This window comes from Prinia subflava, chromosome 1, assembly GCF_021018805.1.
Source record: "Prinia subflava isolate CZ2003 ecotype Zambia chromosome 1, Cam_Psub_1.2, whole genome shotgun sequence".
NCBI classification, from domain to species: domain Eukaryota; kingdom Metazoa; phylum Chordata; class Aves; order Passeriformes; family Cisticolidae; genus Prinia; species Prinia subflava.
Window position 1 is genome coordinate 149,462,524 of NC_086247.1, and position 19,286 is coordinate 149,481,809.

The window sequence follows — 19,286 nt, forward strand, 5'->3', positions numbered from 1 at the left end:
TTTTTCACAGAAAGGATGATTACATTGCAATGGGCTTCCCCAGAGAGGTGGTGGAATCGCCATCCCTGGAGCTGTTTAAGGAAACTCTGGATGTGGCACTCAGTGACACGGTGATGCTGGGTCACAGGTTGGACTCCATCTCAGAGGGCTTTTCCAACCTAATTTATTCTGTGATTCTCCTGCTGGGCTTTGTCCAAACGCAGTGCCCTTCCCTCTGGAGAGGCCTGGACAGGGATCTGTGCTGTGTGTCAGGAGATACTTACGCCAGGGAGAACAGAGCTGTCACTGAAGCTGTTTCACTCTATTCCCCTCCAAATCACCCCCTGATGGCCACATTCCTGCCCAGGCTCCTAATACAACAAGTAGCAGAATTCTTAATGTGGCTCTGACAGGGCTTATATTCAAAATCTCTCGGTTTTTCTGCTATTAGCATGACAACTTGCTCTTGTGTTCAATGTCTGTTTATTTCTCACCCAGACCTGAACCCATCAACGCAGTGTTCAGAGATTTCACAATATTACAGTTATTCTTTACAGAACAGGCCCAGTGGATCTCTAGTAGCAATAAATCCAGAACTACATCCTATCTTTGGTGGTCAAAGTGTTCAGATCTAGGCTCCCCTCAGATGACAAGGCTCCATGACAGTACAAATATGGCCATCTCCAAATTCCCAAACTCTTCCTGCAAGTACCACACTCTGCATAAAAATAAAATCCTAAAAATGGCTAGGGATCCATTTCAAACTGTTTTTGATGCCGAGTACAAAACACAATTTTTGGCTATGAACTGAACATTTTTCAGCTTCCAGGAAGCTTTTTTTGTACCAAAACCAATAGTGTACTGCAAGGAAGTTTTCAGGAGGAACACAGTGCTTCCCCAAAGTACTGCAGGAGACAGAGTAAAAGAACATCCTCTGCAGTCTCTATCTATGGAGCTGTGTGGAAATGAGGAAGATAAAATATTCCAGTAGCAAAACTTTTAATTGCACAGTGATTGGTGGGTTTAAAACTTTAAAACATGAAAAATGAGCATAAGAAGTTTCAGTTCTGACTGAACACCTGCCACATAAACCACTGGCTCCAGACTGTAAGGAGAGGTGCTAATACACAACCTCCAAACACCCACATCCAGGAGTGTTCCTGGGAACACCAGACAGGCAGATCCTGTGTTATTTTACCATGCCAAACCTGTATCTTGGGCTTGTTGGAGGTGATTATCCATTCTCCAGGCACCCTCAGCAGTAAAACCTCCTGCTGAGCACTCCTTCAGCCTTCAGCAGGCATCTTTCTTGCGAGAGAAGTAAAAATCTATCCCTCTGTCCTTGTGCTGCGCTGGTGCCCTCCTGCCCCTGGGATAGGGACTTCCTCCCTGTGGCAAATGACAAGAACAGCGAGATATTTACTGATGCTGCAGAGTGGATTTGGTCACAAAACAGTGCTGACATCCAGGAGAACGTGCACATGGAACTTCTGCCTCCCAAGTTCACCCAAAAAGGCAGAAAACCACTGCTCTAGGCTGGGATTTAGGAAACTAGGATTTCTGGTAAGGTGAGCTGGAAAAGTTGCTCAAAATTGAATTTTTGCCTGATGGAGAAGCTTTTTGGCTTCAAGTTTCATCACTTTCTCAAAGTATCTCACTAAGGTGCTCCTGCAGAGTCCTTTCTTTCATCCCAGGAGGTTACTAATCCAGGTTACTAATCCAACAGCATGGATGAAGCAGAAGGCTTTGCTTCCACAAAACCTTCCCTTCATGGCAAAGGAATCTGGCCTAAAAATTTGGTACTGCACCTTGGGATTAAAACCTGAAATGGGGGCATGCTTCATTCTTCACTGACTTGGTACCATGCCTAAATTTGAGCCTCCATAAAGTATCCTCACTCAGGAGGAGGGAGGGAAGATGCATGGGGGAAAGGCAAGATGCTGAACATTCTTACAATACACAACTCTTGGTTACATCCATTTCCTTCCATACCCATCTCCTCCAAGAACAGCATCCCAGGCAGCAGATAAAAGCCTTGACATGCTGCAGGATTAGCCTCTCATTCTGCCACCATTCCAAAGGGGAGATGCACCCAAAAAGCAAAGTGCAAGGAGCAGTGCTCATATTTACAGGTCTTGCTGACTCCAGTTTGGACACACTCAAGCAGGAAGTTGGTTGTTTTTACTTCCACCTCCTGAACAAAAAGGACACTGGGCTGTTTCTCTTTTGTCTACCTGTATCAGGAGGCCTTGGAGAAACCCACCCCTCTGGCAGGGCTGCCAGGGCATGGAAGGATGCTCAGGACACGCTGTGGCTAAGCCCTGCTGACTACACAAGTGACAGAGAAGCAGCACAAATTTACATCCTTCACCACAGTGGGTAGGACAGAGAGCTAAATCCTCCTGGCTGCACAGTCCCTGCTGTGCTGTAATGTGAGCTTGCACTAAAACAACTTCTTTTCCCTTTACACCTGAGAAAGAAGAGCAGAACTCAGACGCAGAGCAGCCCCTGGAGCCCTCCCGCCCCATCCCAGCCTTCCCAGTACTCACAGGCCTCTGGTGGATGTGTCGGCTCCACTCTGGGGCTGTCACCACTGGCTGAGGGTAGGTCTCACCTAGAGTTACTCCTGCCTGGGAGAGAGCAGCACTGCTCAGTGCCCAGGGGGTGTGGATGTCTGCTCCCTTGATGCCCTGCAGTTCTGGCACCCACAGCCGGACATAATCCCCCTGCAGAGAGAACCAGTGACAGGATCCATTCAGTGACAATCTGTGCTCCCCAGCGAGGCTCTTTCTCAATGGGAAAGAGAGGAATCAGATCTCCAGGCAGAGAAGCTGGTGTTGTACAGCCTCAGTTACCTCTGACAAGCCTTAGCCCCTCTTGCTAAATCCTCCACCCAGAGTTAGTGCCTGAAGAGAGACCCGGATGCTGGAGCTCTTCTCCCATGCTCATACTGCAGGCAGAGAGGGGAGGCAGAGGTGCATTTTCAGCACTGTTCACCTGTCCTGTTTAGGACATCTTGAAATGAAGTCACCCCCAAGAATTGTCCCTTGACTGAAGGAGAATTGGATGACTAGCTCAGCTGCACACTCTTGTGCTCCTGAATCTCTCCTGTTTAACTCTACTGCTGTGTCCTCTACTAGGACTAATTTCTGATTTCTTGTTAAATCCTGCCAGCTACAGTGCCAAAAGGCAACAGCACAGCCTGATGTGCAGCTAAGGAATAGTGTGGAAACAGGTAATCCAATATGTGAATACTGGCTAAGCACATGGAAAGGGCAATTTATCTGCTCCCATCATTTAAGAGAGGATAGGCAGAGATGTCACAGGTTCAATCTACTCTTCAGCACCTCTCAAGGAATGGTTCTGTCTCTGAGGTAACTCCTGAGTTCTCCAAGAAGCTGCTCTGTGCTCAGGGAAGCATCTGTGTGAGGTACTGATGGGATGTGGCTGTGACTTGGAAGAAGTGGTGACAAAACACTTAACACACTGACCAGGGAGGGTGTGGGGACTTCCAGCCTCCCTGGGGACAGCTGCAGGTTGTTAAAGTTGCATTGTCCTGTACACAAGGGGGAACCTGCCCCACTGTTGGCCAGGAGACACAAGAACTGGTTTTGTCCCACACTGATCTCCTCTGCCCCCTGAAAACACCACATGTCCTTCACTGCATTCATCCCTGTGAAACAGCCAAGCAAGACTCACATTCCCATCGTAATCCAGGCCTTGTTTGATCATGTTAAACTTCCTGTTGTCCCGTGGGTCGTTGCCAATGCCAGCGCTGTACAACCAGTTGCCGTAATTGCTACAAACATCGTAATCCACCTTGAAGACACAGGGAGAAAACAGTCAGAAGAGCTGGGCTGGCCCTTGGTCAATCTTCTCGTCCATCCCTTAGCTCAGGGGAAAATTCTTTGAATTTTCCTGGGATTCACTCCAGCCAGACTGGGGTGGTCAGAGCTCCCCTATGTTAGTACAGGCATCTGGCTCAGAAAAGGACCTGCAAGGCTGCTTTTTACAGCTGGGAACAGCTTCCCAGGCTCCTCCAATTCACAATACTTAGGTCAGTGAAACAGATAAAAGACCAAAGTCTCTTTCTCAGTTTCTTTCTTTTTAAAGGCAAATCCTTCTCTGCCATCATCTGGCAGACTTCACAAGTAGCCCTAACATTTCAATGCTCACATTCCAAAATAAAGTATTCAAATATGAGAGGAAATTCTTTCTGACCAGTTAGCCAGACACTACACAGTGGCAAAATCATCTCTGCAGATCCTACTAGGCAGTTTGGAGAGAAGTCTAACTCAGACTGTGCAGACAAACCATACAGTTTACATGAACATGCAAATGACACAAACACTGCAGTTTTTCCCATTGTCAAGTTATTCCTTCTCTAAACAAATAAAAAGCTCTCAAGGATGCTTATATAACATGGAGCAGGGCTTTTGGAACAAGCAGAAATGAGAGCAGAATGTGACCCCATCAGAGTGCACTCCAGCTGGGCAGGGTAGCTTAAATCCAACATCAGAAGTTTTATGGTTGTAGGACAATTCAAACCCTGCTCAGGAGCAGAGTGGAAGTGATAGCAAGGAGGGTTTGGCATCTCTGAGCATTCCTAGGGGTGTCTGTGCTGCAAAAGCAGCAGCTGTGGCAGAAAGAGCTGCTTCAGTGCTCTTCTCCCTTGACTGCAGCCACAGCAGCAACCAGTCCACAAAGAGATGTTTCCAGGATCTCAGCCAGTCCTTGGTGTGAGGATCTCAATGCTCCAGGATGGCAGAGGGCTCAGGGAGTGTGCTCTGTCGAGCTGCCCTTTCTCTGCAGAGCCAGTGAGTGCTGGGGTCAGGGTGAGCAGCCAGCTCTGCTCCCTGGGCACCAGGCTTCCCCTTCCCCGCTCACTTCCTCCAGCTGGTGAGATAAGGAGGGAGGAAAGGTGCCACTGGAGGCCTGATTGTGTGACCAACATGCAGGAAAGCGTGTGTGGGAGGTGAGGGCAAATCCAAGGGGGCCTGGAGGAGGCAGCCTCATTTCCCCCTCAGCCTTGCCCCTTCCTGGCATTCTCTCCTGTTTGTTTCTCTGCCTTTCCTTGGGGCCTGACCCTGTGAATGAAATCAATGCAGTCAGAGCTGAAATATTCTCAGTTCAGGACACCAGTGCTCTCTGGCCTTTCCCCTGGCTCCAGTGGGTTGCAGAGAGCTTGTGCCTCAGTTTCCCTGCCTGTCTGATATGGATGGCACACACAAACACTCAGGGAGCCTTTGCTGGCAGTACTGGAGATGAAATAGGCATTGCTTTCCTTTTTTTCGAGGCAAGTGAGACCAGTTTCAGTTCTGTACTGGCCTCTACCCTTCTATAGCCATGTCCTCCCCACCAAGCTGATGTCTCCTGTGTGCTGCTCTGGGGATGCCACCAGGTTACAGAAACACAGCTGGGGCACCTGGGGCTTCCCAAGGTGAAAGGGCCAGTGCAGCGTGCTGAATTCTGCTTCCAGTAAGGCTGGGATTCATGTCAAAAAAGAAATGTAGATAATACAGGCAGCATCTTTCTAGTGTGAGACCTTCCAGGTCTTCCTCACTTGTGCAATAGGACACACTTGTGGAAGGCTCTCATCTGGGAAAGCCTCACTTCATGGAGCTCCCAAAACTCATTTCTGGAGGATCCTGAGTCCTGCACCCTGTTGTTGCCCAAGGCCACTGCTGCTCACAGCATTGGCATGGGAGAGCACCCAGATTTTCCTCCTGCAGCCAAAGCCACATCAGAGCCCAGCTCCAAAGAAGTTAAAAAAAATTACATCCACAAAAAAAGCCTCTTTTAATTGCAGATATCGGCAAGGCAACTGGGCTTTCTCTGCCCATCCAGCACTCTGAGTCTGGAAAGTCTTCTGATTGCCAGTAGCCTCCTGTATTCCACAGATAAGACCTTTAATGTGAGGCTGATGAGAATATTTGGCCTTTTTCAGTTAGTACCATGAGAATCCATGGGGACTGAGGTCAGAAGAGTGACCCAGCTATTTAACTGAGCTCACACAGCTGCTGAAGGATATATGAGAGAGGAATTGGTGCTCCATTGGCAGGGAGGGCTGTAACAGCCCAGAATGAAGAAGAATGCCTCCAGCCAGGGTGGAGCTCCGTGGAAGCTGATCCAGCTATTGTCCCTACTTGCCTGTGCTTGACTAGATGGCTTCCCAGTCCACAGCCATCAATGCATAGACACTGTGCCAGCACACACTTGTTTTTATGTTCTGTTTCTGGGCTGCCCTCCTCCCCAGCCGCTGGGGTGAGCAAATCAGAGCGTTGTTAGCATAATTCAAGTTTGAAAGTTTTCTCATGTGCGACAGATCTCTGGCCAAAACCCTACACAGAGGATCAACACTTGCTGCAAACTTCCTAGCTTCATCTTTGTTGATGGCACCTCCACTGGGGCAAAATTCCTTTTACTTATGTGAGCTTTGGGACATTCACACCCTGAAAAAAGTACCTACATGGTCTTGTGTCAGCCTGAAAATTATTGATCGTCACCTGTACCCTTTCTTATAAACCAGGGCTGTCCTCCTGCCTTCATTCAGCTCCAGGTACACAAAGGGCCCAGTCTTACCAGCAGGTATTCAAACCACTCTGCCCCCATCCTCCAGTCCAGCCCCAGGTCCTTGGTGAGGAAGCTGGCGACGTTCTGCCGCCCTCTGTTCGACATGAAGCCCGTGGCACGCAGCTCCCTCATGTTGGCATCCACAAAGGGAACCCCAGTTCTGCCCTCTGCAGAGATAAAACACAGCACTGGGATATCAGGATGCTTTTGGGCACTCCAACCAGCCTGTGGTCATGTATTCACAGCCATTTCCAAGACAGTGCCAGTGCTCAGCAGCAGGGAGAGATTTCAATGTGGCTAGCTGGAAGGCAGCCACTAAGATCCACTGGAAATTAAATTGGATATCATATTGAAAATTAAGCTGGGGAAGAGTTTTGGCAAGAAGAAGGAAAAAAATTACAGAAAAATCTCAGACTGGAAAAACAATCAGGTGGGTTGAAGGGAATTTTGCAGAGTAAAATAAATATGCAGACAATAGTGAGATGGGCCAAGAACAGAAAGATTCTTGACAGGTGACTAACAGGGGGATGTACTGGACAGGGTTAGTACCTGCAAAGTAGAGTTTGTCTGTTGTTAAGGGAAAGATTTACTGTGCCTGGATGATTTATTTTATGCTGTGTGCAAATGGGTACACGTGGCATTAACACGAAAAAAGACCCAGAGGTGTGTATTGCACTGATTCTAATACTTTAATCTGTTAGTCCCTCCAAGTTTTGAAATAAGCTTGCTATTCATGTTACAACAACAAAGTTATAACAGCTAAAGAAAAGGCTGTGGGACTACAAGAGATGTGATTTAATCCAAATCTGTTGCAACCTTGTAACCAAAAGCAAACAGAACCAAACACAGCAGGCATAACAATCTAAGATTGATAAGCAGGGCTGGTCAGCCTCTGTGTGACTAAACACAAGAGGTCACAAACACTCCCTCCTGGGCAGGAAAATCCACCTGCAGTGCACCTGACAGAGCAGGGCAGCCCTGTGGGCTGCTCCTGCATGGAGCTCAGTCTGGGAAGGGAAGCCACACACATTCCCACCCTGGGGATGCCAGTTTAAATGCCAGCCCTGACCGTGCTGGCAGCGCCCCTGCAGAGACCTGAGGCGGTGTTAGGGCACTGTGAGCCCAGCAGACACGTGGGGAGCAGAACACACCCAGCCAAACCCGCGGCTGCTGCTGACCTTTCCAGCAGTCAAAGAGCTGCAGGTCCTTTTTCCATCTCTTTACTTTGAAGCCCTGTGGAGGAAAAGAATGACCTGCTGATGAAGAAATACTGACACAGCCAGTTACACCACAGCACAGCCAGGGACGCTTGGTTGACAGGAGGCATGAGGGTGCCTCTCAGTGCCATTACAAACAAACCTTCTGCACAGGTTTACAGATGATCCATTCCTCCCCTCAAGTGTTGCAAAGGGGTGTCTTTTGCACACAGAGAGTGCTCAAGCCTTAATGGATGTTGTTTATTTGTTTTGCTGATGTTTGCTTTTTTTCCCCTTTTTTAATTAAATATGACTCAGACCTCACAAGTGGACAGAGATGTGCTCTGGTCCACGCTGGTATTTTCTTTTTTCAGCTTTACTCCAGGACAATGTTTATGTGAAATCTCTTTCTGCAGCAGGTACTACACCCAGAATTACATGGCAGAAGCCCCAGGTAACACTTTGCCCCTGCAAATGGGACAGGAACAGATGAGGGGGATGATTTCACATTTGCAGGATCCAGTGGCAATTACAGCCTTTTGTGCAGTGGAGCAGAGGCAGCAGGGACAACTCAGCTCTAGCTCAAACATTCAAGATGAGGGCACCACTGGCATCCAATGCCATCAGAACAGCCACACAGGCCTGGCAGATGTGACACAGGCCCTGAGAGAGGCACATCCCTCTGCAGCCACAGCTGGATGCCCGGCAGGCTGCTCTGGAGCCTCTAAGGCAATGCTGCATCCCCTGCAGGGCAGCTCACCCAGCACAGGCACTGTCTGCAGGGTCTCCTGACACACGGACTGGGTATTTGTTGTTGCCCTGAGTGTTCAGGCCCCCATTTCACATGCACACTCCTGTCACTGGGGCTGGAGCTGAGTCTCATTCTGATTCCTGATATGTAGTGCAATATCCAATTTGTTGGGATTCAGCCTGCTGGGACAGTTCCTGCTCTGTCCCAGGTCTTCTGGAGAACTTGGGCAAGCCTTAAGCCTGGATTCTGCTGGAAGCTGGAATGTCTCTGGGAACAGCATCTTCCCTCTCCTTGTGCTGCTCTTTCCCACAAACGTGTCAATAATACTCCCATATCCAGTCAGATTGGGAGATCAGTGTCCAGCACCGTGGTGCTGAGACACTTCTGTGCTAACAGAGAGTTCCCAGCAGCACCTCAGGGTGGTGACACAAGCACCATGAGAAGAACATTTGTACAATTTAAAGCCAACAGCCTCTTCCCTTCCTTTCCCTGTTGTAAGGAGTAGCACTGCCCCCTAAACGTGGTTATCCATACACACCTCTCAATGAGAAGATCCTTCTGCCATACTTCAGGGCCACAAAGCGAAAGTAATCCCTCCACAGCAGCTCAAACAGGACCCTGAAACACAGAGCCACCTCAGTATTTCACTGTGGGTCAGACGGGATGGCTGAAGGGGGATTTTGCTTCCATACAACCCATCATTGACACCGTGAGGTTTTTTCACAACGAGCAATTTCAGGGACCTTCCCCGTGACTCCAGTTCTCTCCTCAAGCCTTACCAGGCTTACAGGGAAAGCAAACTCTGCATGAATCACCTGGGAAGCCTTCCTTAGCTCACATGCAGGAGCAGAGTTTCAGGAAACATGCTCCTCCTCCGTCCCTACTGGGATGTAATTCTCCACAGAGCAGGGCGAGGGCCTGATTCAGCTTCACACTTCCACAGGAATGAGAACATTCCTGAGAGCTTTGCACTGATTTAAGCAATAACCCTTGCAAGGGACTCTGAGACACCTTTCAAAGCTGGTTTAGAGTGCTCCAGCCCATTAGATCAGGTGCTAGGCCCGCAGAATAAAGGATAGTTTTATATAAAAAACTTTTATATAAAGAGCTTCTTATAAAATGATGATCAGCCCCAGAGACCTGCTTCAACTCTATGCCAATGGGAAGCACTCTGCTCAGCTGATTTTTAGGCTGACAAGAACCTTCTGGATAATCTGGTTAAGGAATACAATCACAGAATTAGGGAATCAGTTAGGTTGGAAAAGACCTCTGAGATCATCCAGGCCCATCTATGACCAAACACTACTGTGTCAACCAGACCATGGCACTGAGTTCAGTCTTCCCTTAAATACTTTCAGGGACAGTGACTCCACCACCTCCCTGGCAAACCCATTCCCATGCCTAATCACCCCTTCAATGAAGAAATTCCTCCTAATGTCAGCCTGAATAGGACACTGTCCAAATTCTAAAAAGTAGTGTCTTAACACTGAGGTTCAATGAGTCTCTCGTGCAGCCACCATAACCTGTAATTCACTGTAGAACTGACTTTTTGGGAGCTTGACAGTTTCATTTTTATAATTACTGAACACTTTAAAATGCTAAAATCACCATGGCATGCCAGCTGCCAGCAGGCTGGCTGACTGTTGGATGGAAAACAGGAGTATGTTCATTTCTTGAAATCTTTCCTCTTTTAATTGTCTTTGAAGTAAAAAAAAAACCCAAAAAACCCCAAACATACACTTCATGGGTGCTGGTATTTTATCTGTCATTTGAATTTTAATGAAACTGAGCATTTTGGCTAGAATGGTTGGCTGTGTTCTGCCTGTCCTTCCCCAACCACTGTAGTGTTTGACATGTTGCAAATGTAACAAACCAAAATGAATATTTAGTTCTAGAGTTTGCACAGACGCTGTTGTTTGGGATTTTTCCCACCCAGGCCTAGTGTTAAGCCAGGCTCTAACATGAACCTCTCCCCCTGATTCACAGGGTCTGGGCAGATCTGAACAGGTTCAAGGTCAGCCCAGGCATGGATAAACTGAGAGGTGAAGAAGAGCATGGGTGACAAGGTGGGATGCATTAAACCCAGCTCCCAGTGCCCTCTTCCCCTCTGCTCTGGTCACAGCCAGGCAGCTCCGCAAACATGGGGTCACTTGCTGCACTTGTGGCCATGGGACCTTCAAACACCACGAGATTTGCACGGGTCACACAGTCACTGAGACTTTTGGGCTCATATCCTCGGTCTGAGAAACCCTTTGGCTTTTATTTGTAAATTATTCTTCCTTCTCATTTAGCCCATAACAACAACACGGAGATGGATGGTGCTGATTTGCTGAGATTGTTCTCAAAAATCATGAACCACGGTTTCCCAGCAATAATAATGACAACTGGCATTCATAATCTTTACTTACAAAGTGCCTAAAGCCCCTGGGTGTCAAAGACTGAGTAATAAATCTGTACTGAAAGAGAACTACAGTGCAACCCAGAGGAACCAGCCAGCAGGCACAGGAAAAACAAACATTAATTATGAAGAGAGTTAACAAATCACTCTCCTGTGCATGAAATGCCAGGCTCCTTTTCAGAGAAAATAAGCCATGCTGATGGTGCAAAGACATACCAGTATGTGCTCTGATTTGCTGTTCTCTCTCTCTCATACTTCTGGATCTGCTCATAGATGTATCGAGGTGAGATGCAGCCCAGAGCCAGCCTGAAAGCAGAGGAATGATGTCCTGAGTGCCACGTAGGACTGACAGCTTGATGTCAGCTCAGGGGGAGCAGAGGGGCAGGTTTGTGTCTGGAGTTGTTGTCTAAAACTTTTGTTTGGTTTGCAGTTCTGACCCTGACTTCCTAAATGGCTTTAGTCAAGTTGTAACTTCTCTGCAACTCTTCAAGAGAGAGAACTCTCTTCCAAGAATCAAAATCCTCCCCTTTCGGGGCTATGACTGTTACAGGAGTCTCCAAGCTATGGAGATAAATCATTTTACTCAAGTTTGACAAGTTTTGCCTAAATGATTTAACAAACCCAATGACAAACCCAGAAAAGAATCTCAAATGTCAACCTCAGCATCACATGTCCTACCCGTCTTTTTACCACAAACCTCCTTATCCTATGCCCAGGGCTTCTTTTCCTGCAGAACCTCAGTGGCTCATTTGAGCAACCACAGAAGGCAAGAGGCTGCTGAAAATCTGAGCCCTGCCAGGAAAACTAGGGAATCAAACCCTGCTCTGGCATTTCACCCCACTGGGCTCCTTCCATTTGTTCCAAATCAGTGCTGCTGCAAGACAGGAAAGAACTTGCAGCCTCCAACCCCATCATAGAGGGTGATAATGAACAACTTTTACCTTGCTTTTCCTAGAAATGCACTTTACTGCTATTTCCATTACAGCTTGTGGAAACACTGGATGTTCTAATGAATTGTGAAAACAGGAAAAGGCTTTGAAGAGTTTTTCCTTAATTGCTGACCAGCTCTAATGTCCAGTATGAGATGGGAATGACTGGCTGCAACCTGAACTGCTCTGATTTTGATTACATGACAGAGGAACATTTTGGGGCAGGCAGATCAGAACTGTTTGCTCTGAGCAAATGGCCAGCTTGGAAAAAGTCAAGTGGAGGCCACAAATAGCAAATTTGCACAGAGCCAGCAGTCCTGGGACCCTGAAGTGCCACCAGATGGAGCCATCCACTGCAACCATCAAAGCACAAAGCTCCTTGGAAACAAGAAATCCTGACCTGTAACAGCCTCAGAAATTTGATTCTCATTGCAATTCTGTTGGGAGAATTCAGATGCTCTCAGCTTTGGCCAAACTGGGTTCTGCTGCTGCAGTTCCAGTCTGGAATTAACTCTGCCTCTTCCAGCACCAGGGTCTAAAGCCCCTAATTCAAAATCATGATATTTACCTGAACAAAAGATCCTTTCCAGCAAGAATAATCAGAAGTATCTCTTCACCCCACAGAAAGAGAATGGCAGTGAGGTGGGGTGACTTGCCCCAGAGTATTCAGGAAACCAGGGCTGAGCTCTGCTACAGCCCTACCAACACACTGAAGCTGTGCTGCCTCCCTGCCTTTCCCTTCCCACACAAAGCCAAAGGCAAATGGTGAATCCCTCCTGCTGCCTGTCCACACTGGTGCTCCCAGCACAGTTCTGCCTCACTGCAGCACTTCCAGGGAATTGCAGCCTCAGAGCTGCTCTACCACAACAAAAAGGGCCAAAGGAACCACACCTAGATCCCTACCCATGCCCAGCAGCACTCAGCAGACAGGTAACATCAGTTTGGGGTGGAAGCAGAAAAGGATTTTGCAGTCTCAACAAAAACCTTTACCATGGTGCGAATTTGGTTGAGTAATCCATTCCCACCAGCCCATTCCGCGTCTCCTTGTAAGAAGCAACCAGGTTCTGTGAGAGCAAAAGAACAAAGGGTTTCAAGACTTTGCAAGCAAGCTGCTCAATGTTCTTTCCTTCTGGAGCCAGAGTGATCTGGCAGGGCTGGGCTCCCTCTCACGGCTGCCTGCAAGGATTGCAGAGCTGCCCAACTCCTGCCTCCAGCACACAGGCAGGAATCAGGCCAGCAGTTTTCCTTACAGCTCTGGGGTGTTTGTCACAAGCTGTGCTGCCTGCTTCAGCCCATGCACGTTTCTTTCTACAAGCACTGTGACTGGGCTACTCCCTGCCCATTCCCATCTGATTCTGGATCAAAAACCCACTGAGAAGCACCAGGGCAACTGGCAGCCCTGTGGCTGCTTGTTTGGGGGTTATGGAACCAGTGTGACAGCACCCAACACTCAGCTGCAGGAACCCTGACTGTTTTTGTTTCTGTGCCCCACACATTTACAGCAGGATGCAGATCTTTCATGTCCTGAGCACTCCATGGGCAATGCAGAGCACACAGGGAAGAACAATCTCCCCTTGGTCCCCTTAACTGCACAGGTTACAATTGCCAGAGGGCTGTTGTAGCTCACTGGGGAAGTCAATATTTGCATTACCAAAAAAGAAGGAACAGGTTTTCCAGCTCTACTGGACCAGGAGCAGAAGCTATGCACACTTTTACTCATTTTGGTTGGGATGGAGTTAATTTTCTTCATCGTAGCTGCTCTGGGGTTGTTTTGGATTTGTGCTCAAAACAGTGCAGAGAGCACACCAATGTTTTCCTTGCTGCTGAGCAGAGCTCACACAGCCTCAAGGCCTTTTCTGCTTCTCTCACCACCCCACCCTGAGTAGGTTGGGGGTGCACAAGGATTTGGAAGAGGACACAGCTGGGACAGCCGACCCCAGCTGACTCAAATGATGTCATGCTCAGCATATAAAGCTGGAAGTCAGGATGTTTGGAGTCATGCCATTTCTCTTCCTAACTAACTGTGATGGAGCCCTGCTTTCCTGGGGATTGCTGAACTGAACCCACCTGCCCACTGGTGGGAAGTATTAAATGAATCCTCACCTTGCTTCGCCTGTGCACACAGCTTTTGCTTTCCCTATTAAATGGTCTTTAACTCAACAGGTGACTTTTCTCACTTTAATCCCTCTGAATCCCTCCTCCATCTCACTGGCAGGAATGGAGGGAGCAGCTGCTGTAAGGCTGAGCTGCCTCATGGGGTTAAACCAGGACAGTGCTCCCCAAAAGCAAAGGAATGCAGGAACTTGGGAAACACAGCTGAAAACCCTGGGGGCTGTTCCAGTGAGGCACTGGGAACACCACACTTTTAACCCATCTCAGCTGCAGAGGTGCTCCCTCCTTTATCCAGGAAGCTGCTTGGGGTCTGATGCTGTTGGAAATCAGCACACGTACCTTTGGATTCACACAAGGCAAATTCAACACAGTTCCTCAAACTAGACCAGAAAGAAGTTCAAAAACTGTCTGACAAAACAGTCAGCAGGAGCCTCACTCCACCAAAGCAAGGAAACAAATAGTAGCTGTCACTATTGGCTGCAAGATTTTAAACCAGACTACAGAAACCTCCAACTATTTATAACTGCAGGCAGAACTTGGGTCGGTTGTTCCTCACCCCAGTTGCAATCCAGCCTTTCAGGCCACTTTTCACTCCTCCAAAACAGAGGAACTAATTGCTGATGATGTGGGACATGAGCATAGAAGAGGCAAATCAAGGTAAAGCAGCTAAAAAATTTTGTCCCCAGTCCCAGAAGTTAATGGAAAAAAATACTTTAGAGAGATGGCCAGTAAACTAAGTTCCTAAGCATTTGGCTTACAATCCCCAGTCCCAGATGAATTCTTTTTGGTGTAGTTTGTCTCTCTGAAGAACTGAAATAATGCTAATTCCCTCCTTTGTAAAGTTTTATAGGGGAGCTAAGGAAATATTATTAGGAAGTGAAATTGCAGCCTCGCCCACTTGCACAGCCATGTGTACAAGGGGGAGGATGTAGGCAAGGAAATGTAAGAGTTACCGTGTCCCAAAAATAATATTGCAGCCTCATTAAAGCCTGGGTCTCTCCTCCACTGCAGGGGAAGGCTGTTCGTGGATCAGTCTCAGGATCTGCCACAGAAAACACCAACACCTTGTTACCTCCTGGGAATGCATCTGCAGGGCAGGGAGCTTAAAATCTAGGGATGCTCAGCAGTGGGCATGTCTGCTGTGGGGGCATAAAGGATTTGTGGTCTTCCTTTAAAATAAGGGTCATATCAAACATATTAAAAATCACTAAGAGGATGTTTCCTACCCAGCTGCAGGGCAGCTCCTCCACACGGGGAATTTCATTTCATTTTCAGTGTGAGTGAACTGAGGCTTAGTTACAGTTTGAAGAGCAACAACTCTCTCTGTGTTTTGGGTCTCAGTAAGAGATGTATCATAGAATCACAGAATGGTTTGGGCTGGAAGGGACCTTAGATCATCTCACTCCAACACCTGCCATGGCAGGGACACCTTCCACTATCCCAGGTTGTTCCAAACCCCATCCAGCCTGGCCTTGAACACTTCCAGGGATGGCACATCCACAGCTTCTCTGGGCAGTCTGTGCTAGGGCCTACCACCCTCACAGGGAAGAATTTCTTCTCCACATCTCATCTTATTCTACTCTCTTTTAATTTGAAGACAAATATCTGCCTAACCTTGCAACTGAAGACAGATGCCTCTACAGCACCTCCCAGACTGAAAGGGCCATGACAATCCAATCATCCTTGGGGAGTATATTTCATGTATCTCCCAAGCACTAGTTGCCTCTGCATTTTTACAAAAGGACATTTTTTCTGTGACAGAATATAATATGCACTGGAAGATGTTTGGTTTGTATTAACAATTAGAGCTCAGTGCAGCCACTGCAGGTACCTACTTCACCCTGGCTGAACATCTGGGAATCTGGAGCAGCAGGAAACAATTTACTTTGTAAACCACATTTTTCAAGAGATCTATGTAGGATATTTTTAAGAGCAGAATCTAAGCAGGATTTCATTAGAGCAACTTCCAAATTAAGTTTTCTCACCTTTCTGTCCGAAATCCTCCATGCTGGGGATGCTCCCTTCCTCCAGCCCTGGAGCCAGGGGTTTTAGCTGATCTGCCATCCTCAGGGTTGGCCGCACCCTGGCCCCGGATTCCAGCGCTTTTCGGAAGTGGGTGTAGACATCAGGTAACCTGCAGGGACAGGAGCAGTCACATCCCAGCCCCTGCCCTCCACACACCCCACACCCCCTCCTCAGCAGCAGGATTAGCATTCCAGGCTGTCCTGCCGGCTTTGTGATGCCTGTTTGAACACTGCCAGGCACAATAGGGGCAGATGCCCCGGGGGATAAGAGCCACCAGCAGCTCAGTCCTTGCCCAGTTTCTGCTTCTGATGCAAATTGTGCCTTTTTAATTTAAGGTGTGCCTTGGTTAGCTTCACCTAACTTCTGATTAACACAGCTGATCTCAGTGTAAAGATCTACATCCTCCTGGTGCCTTTTCAGTCAAAGGAGAAAAACAGGCATTGTCATGGTCTGACTTTTCTGCCTTATTAAATACATTTTCTGCAGAATACCATGAATCACTCAACTCCACCAACTGTACTTTGAGTGACTGCTGAGGGAGCAGTGAAGAGTACACACACCAAGGGGGGGATTTGGAAGTAAATCATCTCTTAGGTCCCTTCCAAACCATTTAATGGTTCTATGAAGTTGCTTCAGGTGAAGTTTAGATTGGATATTAGGAAAGGTTTCTTCACAGAAAGGGTGGTCAGGCTGGAACAAGCTGTCCAGGGAAGTGGCGGAGTCACTGTCCTGGAGGATTTAAAAGATGTGCAGATGCATTGAAGGACACGGTTTATTGATGGGCTTGGCTTAGTTAATGGTTTGATTTAATGGTTTTAGAGGTCTTTTCCAGTCCCTTAATGAACGGTCAAACACACTCCTTGGCTTTATACATACAGAAGCATAAATATACCAGTGCAGAGGGCTGAATGTGCTGTTCCCCTTTGTGTGCCTGACATGACAGCACTGTCCCATAAAAGCACAAACAGATGGATTTCTCTGTGGCACCAGAGGACTGGGAGCCCTCCTGAGTGAGAGGGGGAATTGCCCAGAGCAGCCCACCTGTCAATAGGCCTGAAGGGAAGATCATCCCGATGGTACAGCGTGGAGCCCCAAAACGTCTGAATCTTCACCCCGTGCTGCCTACACACCTGGCACAGCCCCTTCTCCACATCCAGCTCCTCCTGCGTGGCCTAGAGAACAAAACAACAAGGCCAGGGCTGCAGAAATGCAGCTCCCACATGCTGCTCCCTGGTCTTGCCCTCCACATTACCTTCATCACTTTGCCCCATCGAGGACTCCCACTCAGGAAGTCCCCATCCCAGGAAGTCCCCAGTGCCCCCAAGGTTAACAACACCACAGCCAAGAAAGGCTCTGAACACACAGGATCTGCATCACCACTGGGTCATGGAAGAAACCTTCACTGCATAATTTTATCTTCTATCTGTGTCACTCGAGTATTTCCCTTACCTCTTCATGGAAAACCACAGCAGTGACAGAGCCCAGCTGAGTAATCAGATCGTGGACCACATCTTCCGGCTTCCCCTTCCTCACAACCAGGGTACTAAAATACAAAATACTGGCCTGAAATAGGTTTGATGTTGTTGTTATTTATGTGTACAAGAGGCCATCAGCCCAGGCAGGCACTCGTGTCCTAGTTTTCCATGGAGCACAGGCAGTGTGTGGAGGCAGACAGACAGGATTTGACCAGCCTGCATTTTTTAGGAGTCCCTGAACAGAGTTTTTAAGCCTCTGGGGCTTAGTTAGTGTCAAACACATTTCTGCCACTCTGGATGCCTTGGAAAGGATGACTGGGCAGAAAGCCAAGCTGTTACCTAAAAGTGAATCTGTTCATCCTCACACACCAGAGGGATTCAAGGGCTGGCTGATTCACCTTGTCCAAGTTTCTCAGAGAGGTTGTCCCATCCATGGAAATATTCAAGGTCAGACTGAACAGGGCTCTGAGCCTGATCTGGTTGAAGATGTCCCTTGCTCACTGCAGGGGGTTGGACTAGATGGCCTCTAAAGTTCCCTTCCAACCCAAACTAATCTATGATTCCATGATCTTTAGCTCTGCAAAGCCAGATATTATCTGGTAATGGATTCTTCAGGCCCTGGTCTACCCTACTTGTGGTTCTAAGGGCATCATAAACAAGGATATCTGAGTCTAGAGACTGGGCTTAGTGGGACAGGGCACAAGGAAATGTCACTCTCCAGTCTCAGAAGCCAGGATCCACACTGGTCTATGTCAAGCCAAGTCCCAAGGACAAGGAAGGCTCAGGCCACAGTGGCTAATGTAGCTGCCCACATCTCAAAATTCTGCTTTCCTGTTTCCCACTGTCAGCACTCTGGGGCAAAGCACTCAGGGCTGACCCTCATCCGAGGTACCTGAGCAAGCAAACCCCGAGTGGCACAGAGCCTGGAGGGCTTTGTCCCCTCTGCAGGTGACCACAGCAGGGGCTACACACGGGACCCTAGTGCAGCTAACACAAGGGCCGAGACTCTCTGAAATCAGGCACCATCAGAGCCCAGAGCACCCACACGATCCGAGTCCCAGCACAGGTACGTGTTGAAAAAGAGCAGAAAAACACAATCGTGCTATTTGCACGGCGCTTTCTCCACTACCTTCCTTTTTTCTGGAGCGTTTCCCTCAGGTCCTTGACACTTTCCAGCAAAAAGCGGAGCCTGTGGGGGCCCGTCTTGGGCCAGCCGTAGCAGTGGGTGCCGCGGTAGTGCCGCGGGTCGAAGCAGTACAGGGGAACCACGAACTCCGCGTTGTGCTGAGCCCACTGGAGCACCTGGAGGCGGGGAGCGGGCCCTGAGCGCTGCGGGATGCAGGGGAATCCCTGCCCATCCCGCCTGGCACCAGGGCTGCTCCCGCACACCCCCCCTACCTGGTTATCGTGGGCGCGCAGGTCGCAGCGCAGCAGGCAGATGGCCGTGCCCGCTGTCGCCGACATGGCCCCGCGGCTTGGCCTCTGCCACCCGGCCCGGCTCTGTCCCCCGTGCCCGGCCCCTCATCCCGCCCCGCCGGGGAGGAGCCGTGCTGCCTCCGGATCCCCGAGTCCGCCCCGGCGCATCCCGTGGGACGGGCGGGTCCGCCCCGCATCCCTCAGGGCAGCGTGGCCGCAGCGAGGTGGCTTCCATCGGTGTGGGGTCCCCCTGAGTCTCACCAGAGCCCTGCCCCGCCCGGTCTTATTGCGCTTTTTTTGGTTGCTGTTTGTTTGTTGATTTGTTTTTTCTCTTTATCTTTTTTATCTCTTTATCTTTCCCACATCAGCGCCAGGGGAGCGCCCCGCTCCGCGCGGTGCTGAGGCTCAGCCGCGGTGACAGCCACCCTCTGC

The 19,286-nt window shown here is 48.8% G+C and overlaps 1 protein-coding gene across 1 annotated transcript; it reads right to left on the reverse strand.

Annotated features, from left to right (window-relative positions):
• Positions 1-433: 433 nt before the first annotated feature.
• Positions 434-18,980, reverse strand: LOC134560529 (cryptochrome DASH-like). Its single transcript, XM_063416628.1, is given in 15 exon segments — positions 434-1,368; positions 2,529-2,705; positions 3,679-3,798; positions 6,562-6,719; positions 7,731-7,768; positions 7,770-7,785; positions 9,038-9,117; positions 11,114-11,203; positions 12,817-12,890; positions 14,892-14,980; positions 15,924-16,072; positions 17,005-17,135; positions 17,413-17,506; positions 18,568-18,740; positions 18,837-18,980. Coding segments are annotated over 15 exon segments (1,551 nt in total). The 5' UTR covers positions 18,903-18,980; the 3' UTR covers positions 434-1,272.
• Positions 18,981-19,286: the final 306 nt, after the last annotated feature.